At 38.0% G+C, this 12,232-nt stretch overlaps 1 protein-coding gene across 2 annotated transcripts; it reads right to left on the reverse strand.

Annotated features, from left to right (window-relative positions):
• Nucleotides 1-690: 690 nt before the first annotated feature.
• Nucleotides 691-11,737, reverse strand: LOC136676999 (tumor necrosis factor receptor superfamily member 10B-like). 2 transcript variants are annotated; one of them, XM_066654340.1, is made up of 9 exons: nucleotides 11,491-11,737; nucleotides 10,759-10,924; nucleotides 9,479-9,607; nucleotides 8,379-8,490; nucleotides 7,374-7,462; nucleotides 6,931-7,055; nucleotides 3,802-3,900; nucleotides 1,871-1,910; nucleotides 691-1,651 (listed from the first exon to the last, which is right to left on the reverse strand). In XM_066654340.1, the coding sequence occupies exons 1-9, from the start codon at nucleotides 11,509-11,511 to the stop codon at nucleotides 1,359-1,361; spliced, it is 1,074 nt and encodes a 357-aa protein (XP_066510437.1). In that variant the 5' UTR covers nucleotides 11,512-11,737; the 3' UTR covers nucleotides 691-1,358. The 2 variants fall into 2 exon arrangements, with proteins under 2 accessions (XP_066510437.1, XP_066510436.1); XM_066654339.1 differs by having other exon boundaries at nucleotides 3,646-3,900; nucleotides 11,491-11,736.
• Between the last annotated feature and the right edge of the window lie 495 nt (nucleotides 11,738-12,232).

The following is a 12,232-nucleotide window of genomic DNA, read 5'->3' on the forward strand; positions in this document are numbered from 1 at the left end:
CAACCGCTAAGCCACCAGCCATCTGGGGTAATTCAGGCCCTTTACTGCTAAACTGTGGATTAGCTTCGTTCCAAGCCTGAGCTGATGGATATACACGCATTCAAGCAACACAATTGGACTTTGATATTTCCTGTCAATACATAGATCTACTGTCTAGACATCACACTCAGTTACTGCATTAAACACATGCATTTGTTCTTAAAGGTGTTGCTGTTCTTAAATCACTACATCACTTCTCAGTAGTAGTTACAGTACAATTTCTTTGGTCCCATTCATCTGTACTTACATTAAGTCAACATCCAGTACCGTTAGTCTATTTTTGTATATTTGCACTGTTCTTGTGCAATAAATACTTATTGTATATATATATACACACAAAATAAAGCCCCTAGAACATCAACAATTCAAATGGTAACTAGAGTAACTAAAGAAAATATATAACATTTTAAATCGTTCTAATTAATTAAGACCTATTTTAGCTACAGGACCAAGTGCCTGTTCTAAAATATAGAGAAAAAACTAAACACTACAGTTTCCCAAAAGTGAAGCCCTGTTAGGTGGCATAAATGTATTTTTAATTACATCAGGATGCTATTTTTTTTTTTGCAAAGCTCTGAATTATAATTCATTTCAAAATTCATAGAGGTTTAATAGTGGTAGCAGACTTCTAAGAAAAATCCTTTTTTTGAGAAACTTTTATTTCATTTTGCTTTACCCTTTTATAAATAAAAAAAAATGCCCCATTGTTCTGTAAACAATACTGTAACACTGGTGTTTGCAAAGTGAAAATAATTCCATCTTTCTTCACAAGTATAAATATTTAGAGTAAATCATTAATTCATTGCATTTACACGGGTCTGAAACTTAGTGACATTTAAACACAGGCATTTGTTTTCCCTATGTATAAAAATAAATATTTTTAATATAAATCCTACATTACTTTACGTTACAAACATCCCTGATTAGACAGGGCCTTTGGTTATATTATAGTCAGTGTATTCTTCTTTCCAACAGCAACTGCTTCTTCTCTTACAGAAAGGCTTTGTTGTAGCAGTGGGAATATTGCTCTAATGTTTAGACAGCATTCAGTCATTAATATCAACAAGGTCAAATACTGGTCATTTATCTGAAAGATTTTCGATGGTCATCATTCCCGTGTACACATTCCACGTCTTCACAGCCCAACGCAACAGGGCTTTGTACCCGTATCGTGGACCCTCGGCTTGGAGCTTAACAAGCTTCGGCTCATGCAGGTGCTCCAGATCGGCACTGTATTTTTTTTTTCTTTTTTCCTTTTATTATGAAATTGTGGGAAATAAAGACTTCAGATGAATAAAATACTGCAGTAACAGAAGTTCTCAGATGTCTTCGTACATGTACCATCTGTTAGCTATGGCTCTGGTGACAATATTTTCTGCCGTAAGCCTCTGGTTGAGGTGAAGCAATGCCTCTATGAGGGTGTTGAAGTCTGCCGTCATCCCTTCCTTCTCCAGCCACACTTTCAGCAGCTGGTAAACTTTCTCTTCCAGAGACAGGGACTCTGCATTTTTAATGGCATTGTCATTTAGTCCAATGTTGCGGAAGAATCTGTTGTGAATGTTAACGTCCATCTCTTCAAAGAGGTCAAAGCATTTTTTCAGTGATTCCTCTCCTTTGGTAATAAAAAGAATATAAATTAATAGGTAGAATACATTTACAGTACAGTAAAAATAAATCAAATTATAGATCACTACCAATGATCTAAAAGGAAATGCATAAAGATAATTTAATTAAAGCTAGTTCTACAATTAGAGATACATTTCCCCAATATTTGTCCAAATATTAAAATTTGTATAGATCACTTAGACAACAAGAAAGAATACAAACTCACCATTCAAAGGAACTAGTCGTCTTCTTATTTTTTCATTTTCCTAATTACAAGAGAGAAAACACAAATTAATAGGTACATAGCTTTTATTTTATGTATGTTCCTTAATCAGCCAATAGATGGTTCCATTCTTGTTCCATTTATTCCATTGTCATTGAACACGAACAGTAATTCTATTTATCAAGGCTTTATTGGGAGCGCCTCTCTTACACTTCCACTAATTTCCTATAGAGGAAGCATTTCTAATAGTGTGGCGTGGTAATTATCTCTGTTACCATCATTATCATGAACTACAGTCATTATATTGGACACTGTCCACTCTAAGTCAGGGAAAGTAGCTCATTTGTTGCTGCACATTTTATGCCAGTTGTCCTCTAGTCTACCATCTGTTGACAAAGAACGCTGTTGGCTGGAAATTTTTGCTTGATGGACTATTCAGTTCAGCCATGACAGTGAGGGTTTACAAACTGAAGCAGCACTGCTGTGTCTGATCCATCAAAATAATCAATATTCTGCTCTATAAACAAACAGGGAGCTTGTTTCCTTTTGCTGCAGTAGAAGCTTAAAAGCTTAGTTTTTGGAACAATGCTGGGAGAGCATTAGTGAGACAAGGTACTACTATTAAATAAATATGCCTAAGGTATTACATGGAGCTCAATCACTCCAGAGAACACAGTTCCACAGCACAGTATTTAAGGGTTTGTACTGACAGTTGGAACTGGGTATGGAGATCTTAGGTTCATCCAGCTACCCTTCAAAGCATTTTATGTTCACACGCACATATATACATATATATATATATATATATATATATATATATATATATATATATATATATATATATATATATATATATATATTACACAAGCTGTCAGTTTCAAAATATGTACACATTAAAATAGCTCAGACATTTCAGAAGGCTTTTTCGACATACAATGTTCTTGGAGTGTGTCTGCATTTGAAAAAGAGTAGGTCAGGCAACAAAAAGTAGAGCTGCTACAAATGAGGTCATAGCTTAGCACTTGGACACGCATAAGCAAGCTGGTGTTAAGACAAAGCTCAGCAGGACACTCTGGACCAGGGTCATTAATTCCAGGCTCAGAGTCCAGCACAGATTGGTGACATCACTGAACAAACACACCTGATCCAACTCAGAAGTTGCCAGGTGTGTTTGTGCAGGACTTATCACCAAACTGTGCTGAACCCCAGCAAAACTAATGACCTCTGGCCTAAACCAACATTTACAGTGAACATATCTTTACAATATGTTGACAATAAATGTCAGTGCTGATGTAACCATTGGTGGTGTGCATCAAACCTCCCATTAAAGTGTTGATATAAGGCTCCTTTCTGCCTTTCACATGCAAAATTAAGACATCAGGGGGTGGTTCACAAAGCAGGATTTCTTAGTTAACTGGAGGAATTTAATTGTGGATCACATATCTCCAAATCATCCCTAAGGTACTGGATGGAACTTTATCACCAGAGAGAACACAGTCCTTCTAGGTGACACTTGGCATTAGGCATGGTGAATAAGGCTCATGTGCAAAGCTTTCCATTGTATTTAATGATTTCCTGTGGTGTAACTATGCATTTTCTGTACAATATTAATACTGATATATAAAAATAAAAGCAAATTTAATTCTAAAACATCCGGTCTGGGACAGGGTTCATGCTACTTTAACCTGTTATCGTAAAGACATGTAGCAAAAGGTGCATTCCTGCTTTGTGAACCCCACTGAGCGCTCTCTCTGTGAGATATTTGATGCGGTTCTCACCGGTGGTGGGGGAGCAGACAGTGCTAGGCTGTGGCTGGGCTGGACAGGCAAGCATAGGCTGCCCTGGGAGGAGGTGGGGGTGTTGGGGAGGCTCCTTCCTAGCCCCCGGTCCTCTTCCTCCACCACCTCATCACTTTTCATTGTCCTGACACCCACCAGCTCACTGGGGCTCTGCTTGAGAAAAGGGGCCTGCACATCTTCCAGCGCAGAGTTCAGACCGTTCTGTTGCAACTCCTCAGAGCCACAGCTGCTTTCCTAAAGAGCAGAAGAAAAACAGCTAGAAAGGCGTGTTGTATAGCTTAAGCAATTCTCAGGTTTTATTGCATTGATGGTATCAAAGGTGGTTTTTATGGTGTTTTGGCTGTTATAGTACACTCCTCAACACTGAAATTGCAACACCAAGGAGGACAATCCTCTGCACGGACAGATGGCCTGATTAGAAGAATGGCACTGTGTGATCCATTCTGCATGTCAAGTGAAATTAGAAATCACATCCCAAGCTTAGAGTGTCTACAAAGCATCAGAAGCCATTTCCACGACATTAGGCTACGAGTCAAGTGTCCAGTTACAGGCGTGTTCCTTTGACTTCACGCCACAGCTCACAAATGCTATCATGGTGCGCAGTAAGATTGCAATGGAGTCTGGAATGGAAGTCAATAGTCTTTAGTGAGGATTTGTCTCAGAGACAACAAAAGTCTGAGATTGTTCTGGAGACCACCTGGGCAAAGCCACGCAGAGGCCTTTACAAGGGAATACCACATCTGTCTTACTCCCTGGATTTTGATGTGCCGTGGCATAATTTACAGTAGCCGAACCCCTCTAGTCTTAACTTCAGGTACGGTAACAGCTCAGTGGTACAGTAATTGGGTTGTGGAACCACTTGTATAGCCAGTTCTCCAGCGTCCTGGAGCCTGTTTCTAACAGAACATGCCAGGCAGCATGTTGCCTGTGCTACTGTGAGCAGCTTGCATGGCCTAAACATGCTACCTTGGCCTACAGTGTCTCCTGACATGTCTTCGATTGAGAACATCTGGGACAACATTGGTCCTTAGTTGCAAGGGGAGCTGCCAGCAGGGGATCTTGAGGATTTGAGTGCCAAAGTGCATTCAACATGGCAGAACATTCTTCAGACAGCCACTAAACCTCCCTGATAGCATGCCAAGGTTTGTAAGTGCATGCATTTCCAGACGTGGTGCTCATATTAGATACTGAATATAAATTTTGAACATTTTGTATGTCTATCAAGCCTGTGATTTTCATAATTCCATGACTTCTCCTTTTTGACATTGGAATTCCAGCGTTGGAGTGTATTTTAGTTGTACTTAGCTATGCTAAGCAGCAGCTAAGGTACTTTGTAGATTCACTGCCCATTGTGGACAGTAAATAAAGTGGCTATATTTAAACAAGGTGTCAATAACAATACTAAAACAATTACTGTCACCATTGTAAAGGACTGTTCCTCTTATGAATTGGCATGTTCCTAACCTTTTAATAACCCTGTGAATGGTTTTCCCCTTTTTAGGTTTATGAGAACACAAGAAGAAATGATGCATAATTATATGCACATATTCTTAATGAACGACTGTTCAGGCTGCACTTTGCTCCTTTGTTGTGGTTAAGAAAATGGTATCAGAGTTCAAGAAAAGTACCCAAGTTCTCAGGGCAATAAATGATTTCCTCTAGTGAATCAAAACCATAATCATAGTCTACACTTCCTGTACGGTATTTCAGAAAGGTTCATTGTCTCATAAAATTGGTATAGTATCTTTTTCTTAAATAAATAATATGCAGAGAAAATTACTTCCATGCAGGGATAGCCTGAAGAAACTGATTATATGTTTATGTTCTCTGTTTCATATTCAGAAAAAATGGCAAAGAAATCAGGAAGCACAATAAATAACTGGACAATTACAACTTCACTGGTAATAAGAGGCTTTATAACTTTACAGCGTGGTATTTTGAATTAAATTGTCTGAAATACTTAAAACTGTGCTATATCTAACAGTTAAAACATTAATATAGCAGTGAATAACTCATTTCAATATAAAGTGGTGTGTGTGTGTGTGTGTGTTAATTCACAGGCCCTAGTTCACTTGTATTTGTGCAGTGACAATAAAAGCACATTTAATACTTTCATGTTTCACTAGTTGGGCACATGTCCCATAGAAATGGTGCTTTTTAAAACTTTTTTGAGCACTTTATACATTGCAAGACGGCAGAGTTTAGGATGAGACGTTTAGCAGAAAGCAACTGTCTAAATAAAAACAACCACCCCCATCTTCTTCATTTGTATACACCTCTGAGAGAGAACTATAACTGTTCCACATTTCTAGACACTGTGCTAAGACGACCAATGGAAAGGCCTTTGATTGAAGTGAAGAGCTCTAGTGTGAATGTCAGATACATCACCTTTACTGAGAGAATAATTCAACTTATGATGGAGACCTTTAAACAAAGGAGCTCCAAATACGTAATAATCATGACAAATAAATAAAAAAAAAAAATAGACCAGAATTTCAATACATTTTACACTTTGCAGATAAATATGTGGCTCACTTAAGCTTTACAAGTGTAAAAAAAAGTGTATACTGATTAAAATTTTATCATGTATCACTGCAAGCAAGAGCCTGAGGAACTACTGCCACCTACTGGATTTATATCAAACCTCAGCACAAAAGAATGTCTAAAATGAAGGTCAAATTCCGAGTAGATTGTATTGTTTTAAGCGTTTTTAAGAGAATCTGAAAACAGGTGTTTAACGCTTGTAAAACGCTGTGCAAACTGACAACAGAAGAAAATGACTATAAATGCAAGCTGAAAATTTAAATGTGATTGTCTGATTTTACATTTCAAGTGTTAAAAATGAAATCTGAATTTAACGTTATGAAACTGAGTGCTGGGGATGAGTAATCAAGCTGCAAAAAAAAAAAATCACCCTCAAACACTTCAAAACCTGTCCCAGGAAACCACAGCAGTAACAGATACAGTTATTACGCAATCATATTACTGTCAGCGTCGTTGTTTTATGGTGCTCTTCAATCAATCAATCGCCAATTGAAACATGAATCAAAAAAGAATTTCTTCTAGCTCCATTCTGGGATTCCTACTATTATTATAGACATAAGTTTTCCATTTCTAACAACTGACTGACCGCTAATTGTATTCACATTCAGTGAAGGTTCAATAACTACAATGTGTTTTTGCAGTTCTCTGGTCGTCTTGATGCTAGAAGTTATTAGGCCCGGGGGAGGGGAAAAGAAAAAGTAAGAATTAAAACACACTCACGTTTATAAATACTCCTCCTGAGCAGCAAGATGCCAATGTTTTTTTACACCATGCAGGACGTTTCCAGTACAGAATAACCACAAGCAGTGTAATCCCCACGCCAGTGACCACAAGGACAATTACAGCTGTATCACACACAAAAATAGAAGAAATTGAATTGATGGAAAAGGGAAAAAAAAAGGAAATCCTATAGCATTTCCTCTTGTTATATAATGTGATTTGCCATATTAAACAAGCCTTATTCACTGTACATGTTAAAGGAGAGTACACACATTTTCACAAAATAAGTGTTTAGTTTAAAAACTTTGTTTTTTTTTTTTATTAATATGTGAAAGACTCAGACTAGAGACACGAGTCAGAACTATTCACAACGGACTCAATTCAGATGATTTGAGCAACAAAAGGAAGTGTGTGCCAATGTATTAAGAAGGTGTGTGTGGTACCTATGTATGCCTGACTGGAGCTTCTTTTTCTACAGATGGTGTTAGAGCTGTGTGTACAGCTCTTCTCCACCTCCTCATCCTCACGGCATCTGAAGGAGAGAGGAGAATTAATACATTCCTATAAAAAAATTAAAAAAAACAAACCTAGGGGAAAAAGTAAATAAATAACTCCCCAAAAATTACTGGGCGACTGTGATTATTACAGACATACAGATACAGACCTCAGTACTAGAGTTAAGTATATTACTAAGAAATAGAGAAAATGAAACCCAAACTATTAAAATATTCCAGATCTATTTTTTTTCTTTTTTCAAAAGAAATATGCCTTTAGATCCCAAATCTGAGCTGTGGAGGTAAGAGCATTCTACTTCTCACAGTTCAAGTAGTCCCATGTGAGAAGAGTGATGGTTCATTATTCTGAGAACATCATCTCAGCTTCTTTAGTAAATAGGTTTTAATCTAATAATAAAAGTTATAAGCTTAGAATCATTGTCGTAACGTAGAATGAATTTCTAAAAAAGTGCTGAATGAGTATCAAAAATGTTGCACTTATCAGCATTCACGTATTTTCATTGCATCCATTTTTTTATTATTAGGATTTCTCTACAGCTCCAAATACTTTCAGACCTGTAGCTTTGAATTGAACCTTCAGCAGGAGCATGGATAAAGCTATAGGTCTGTTCAGATCAGAAGCAAGACTGGAGTGGGTTATCTACTCTTAATCTTATCTAATCTCAGAAGCCACGAGTGACGATAGCATGGTGCTTGTGGTTTTAGTGACATCCTTGATCTTTTTTGCAGTAGTTATGAGTCACCTTTTTCCTCTTTGTTTTTTATTCACTGCCTTTCTTAATCTAGTTTTGAAGGTTTGTTTAATCACATATTCATTCATTATGGACATTTTCTAATTATTTAATCTCTTAAAAAATATCAACAACTTTTTTAAATGTCCATTTTCACTAGACACGACACCTCTGACTTTGGTTTCTGTAGAGTGCAACCTACCTTCTGCATGTTTTGCAGATTTCACAGGGTTGATCTGGGAGGCAGAAATGTCCTTCTTTACACTGGCACTGACTGTTTCTGGTGCTAGTGCATTCATGAACGCGGTCTTGATCTACAGATATAAAGAGTATTCAAAAGATTTTAAAATCATACAGATACGATTTGGGATTAACTCCATTGTATTAAAGTGTGAATTATCCATCCATCCATTATCTGTAACCGCTTATCCAATTTAGGGTCGCGGGGGGTCCAGAGCCTACCTGGAATCATCGGGCACAAGGCGGGAATACACCCTGGAGGGGACGCCAGTCCTTCACAGGGCAACACAGACACACACACATTCACTCACACCTACGGACACTTTCGAGTCGCCAATCCACCTGCAACGTGTGTGGGAGGAAACCGGAGCACCCGGAGGAAACCCACGCGGACACGGGGAGAACACACCAACTCCTCACAGACAGTCACCCGGAGCGGGAATCGAACCCACAACCTCCAGGTCCCTGGAGCTGTGTGACTGCGACACTACCTGCTGCGCCACCGTGCCGCCCAAGTGTGACTTATTTTCATGACAAATATACATGGAGTTGCCAGTTTATTAACATTGTTACAATGTAACTTGTTGGCCATTAGACCCGAGAAATGTTCTCTACCTAGCACAATTGCAGCTACACATTAAAAATACAAAACAGAACCTGCACACTATTTGCATGACACACGTCATAGTAAGTGTGATCCCCTGTGGACATTCACTAATTATCACTATGAAAATCAACTAAACGTATTTGATCATGAGATTTACATTTTCAGCAATTGCTGTATGGTAATGTCAGATAAACTGGCAGTTGAATGTTGTCAGACTTTCTGGTTTTCTGTTGATGTATTTTTTGACGAAAAGGCTATTGCTGTGAACTTCAGGAGGACATTATCCCTCACTAATTACAACTCACAACCCACAGTTATGTATTCTGATACTAATTAGAATACGATTACTTTTCTTTTGAGGTGGTATTATTACAAGAAAATCGCCCTACAGATTTTGTCATTTCCTGTGTCAGAACCTCCAGTGTTTTAGCCAATATTACTCCCAAAGAAGTTACCTGAGCGACACTTGGTGCAAGGTAAACACTCAGAAAGCCCATTGTCATGCTCTGTGTATGAGCCAAAGTCACACTTTTCACATACTCCTCTCTCAGATGCTCGGCTGCAAGGCGATTTAACATGGGAACCTGAAAAACAAAAGTTTGCTCAGTCAATCAGTGAACAGCAACCACAGGAACGTGCTAAGAACAGCTGATGCTAAAACAGCCAGTGACAGAATAGTCAGAAATGACTCATTTAGTAATAAAGGCAATTCACACAACCCACGCAGGATGTGTTTGAACTGTGGGAGGAAACCGGAACACATGGAAGACACCCCACTCAGACACAGAATACAAAAGCAATGACATGTAAAAATTAATTATGGCTGGTTTTGGTACAGAAAGCCATACAAATGTGGGTAAAAATAGGAAAATTGGGAAGAAAAAAAACAAAAAAACCCTTTACTGGCCCATTAGCATGTTGAATGTTGAATCCTTGAGTGATATCAATATTGTTATGAACAATATCAGCTTAATGATTAACAAACACCACACGTTGCAATCCCATCAAACAGCATTCTTTGTTTTCTAAAGGTTATAAATTTACGTCATCATTCAGGTGAGTCACTATGTGGTTACAGATGAAAATACATACAGCATTCCTGTTAAACAGGCTTGTCTGCTGTGTATTACATTTACACCGTATGGCCAAATGTTTTGTTCATCCAACATATCTCTGTGAATCAGAGTTACTAACAGGTAGGTTGTCCCCCTTTGCAGCAGTAAGTGCTCTTATGCTGTTTGAAAGATATTTGGCAGTCATTGGTGAGGACAGGATTACTGATTATACAGGTCACAAACACTGTCATCATTAAGGTGCTGATGAAGTGCCATCACTCCCGAGAAAACCATACCACAGCTCAATGCTTTAAGGCTTTGTGTCTCTAGCAGACACCTGGAATTGAGCATATCTACCTGCTCTAGAGTTAGTTTGTTTATATTTAACCCCATATTTTATACTTCCCGTGTCCAAAATCAATACAGTTCAACATTAAATGTTTTATTGTAAATTGGGTTTAGCATATTGCACAAAATGGGGCCGCTTCTCCTTGTACTAGATACATATGAGTTAATCTGGTACCTGCTCTAGAGTGCCCCGTTTTATTGGTCAGTGATTTTCAATAAATATTATTATTGGTTACCCACAACTGAAACCTTGTGCATTTTCTAATAGATATAAAAAGAGTGTACACAAAGTTCAGAACAGGGTATAACTGACTCTTTCTCTTGGTTCTCACCAGCTGGGCAGTTCTGGCAACAGATGACACCATGTAAATACTCCATGTTTTCTCGGCAGGTGACATCTCGTACAGTTCTGTTTCTGTTACCTCCCAGTGCCGAAGGAAGACCCTTGACTTGCTCAACAGCTGAAAAGAACTGCAGGGTCCAGATCAATATCAAAACCTAAACACAGGAAAATAAGAGTACAGACAAAATGCAAGGTCTGAAACCAGATTTCTAAAAATATTTCTAGCAACAGAGTAAAACATATAGTCACAGAAAGATTGTCTGGATCAGTAAGTGTGTAATGTTGATTATACAGTCCATTCATAGCTTTATTCTGGTATAAATCTATATACAACTTCATTAAAAATTCACTCACATTTTAGAACGTTTCTATAATATATTTATATGTCCAATGAAAAATAAATATCGATTTTTGTCAATATTTTGATTACTATAACATTTTAACACAGCAACTGTGTTCCTTTGGTTGAATGTGAATAGTAACATTTTCCAACGGCTGCTTTAGAACATGGAAATAATCGAGTTAATTGCCGCGCGTTTTAATCACGCTGTTCGATCATTACAGACATTCTATCGACGTTCAGGACTAACAGGACAAACTGTGGTGTAGATTTAAGCGAGGAAATGCTGGTGATTTTAATAAACATTTATCGAGGGTTACCTTTTAAGAAATCACATTAAACAAAAGATAATTCACGTCCTGACAGGAATGTTTAACTTACCGGACTCGTCACGCGTTTCATGGTCAAAAAAACTAAACCCGAATCATCCAGAGAATAAAAAGATCCGTGTTTGAAGCTGAGTTGAAAGTAAATCAGGCTATTTTTCCTGATAGATGTTACATTTCGACGAGCTAATGACAATATTTGCGACAATATCTCTCTCTCTCTCTCACTCACTTCGTTACCTGCTCTCTTTCTGACTTAGGTTCACACTCTCTCTCTCTCTCTCTCTCTCTCTCACCTGCTCTCTCTCTCACTCACTCTCTCTCTGACTTCGTTACCTGCTCACTGGCCAATCACTATCACTACGAACCCCTGCCCCGCCCCTACCTCGTATGACGCAACGTCTCATCGTCTCCCCGATGCCTAAAGAGTGTAGACGTAGTTCTTTGCTCCAGAAACATCCGGTGAAATATTTCACAGTGTGGTGAATGGAGCCAGGCGTCTAAAGCTTCTCCAAGCTCATACAATTATTACACATATTTCAAAATGATTGTTGCATCATTCCTGAGACATGGGTTCCAATACTTGTTAGATTTAGCTTTATATTTATATAAATTGTATTTCAAAATGTATTCCTGTCAAGGATTAATATTCTCACGTTCATTGTCTATGGGGTAATGTGCATTTTTGTGCAATAAACTGGATTTGTTTACTTTTCTTCTTTGATCACTGATGGAGCAAAATATCTGTAAAATCTTAATTTTACCAGACAAGCAAAAATGATCATTATAATGGAAGT

The sequence above is a fragment of the Hoplias malabaricus genome, chromosome X2, assembly GCF_029633855.1.
Source record: "Hoplias malabaricus isolate fHopMal1 chromosome X2, fHopMal1.hap1, whole genome shotgun sequence".
Lineage (NCBI taxonomy): Eukaryota > Metazoa > Chordata > Actinopteri > Characiformes > Erythrinidae > Hoplias > Hoplias malabaricus.

Coding starts and splice junctions, on each gene's coding strand:
- LOC136676999 (XM_066654339.1), bottom strand. CDS start 11,511: ATGAAACGCGTGACGAGTCCG. Junction 1,911..3,645: donor TGTCTGCTCCCCCACCACCG/GTGAGAACCGCA, acceptor TCTTGTAATTAG/GAAAATGAAAAAATAAGAAG. Junction 1,652..1,870: donor ACGACTAGTTCCTTTGAATG/GTGAGTTTGTAT, acceptor TTATTACCAAAG/GAGAGGAATCACTGAAAAAA.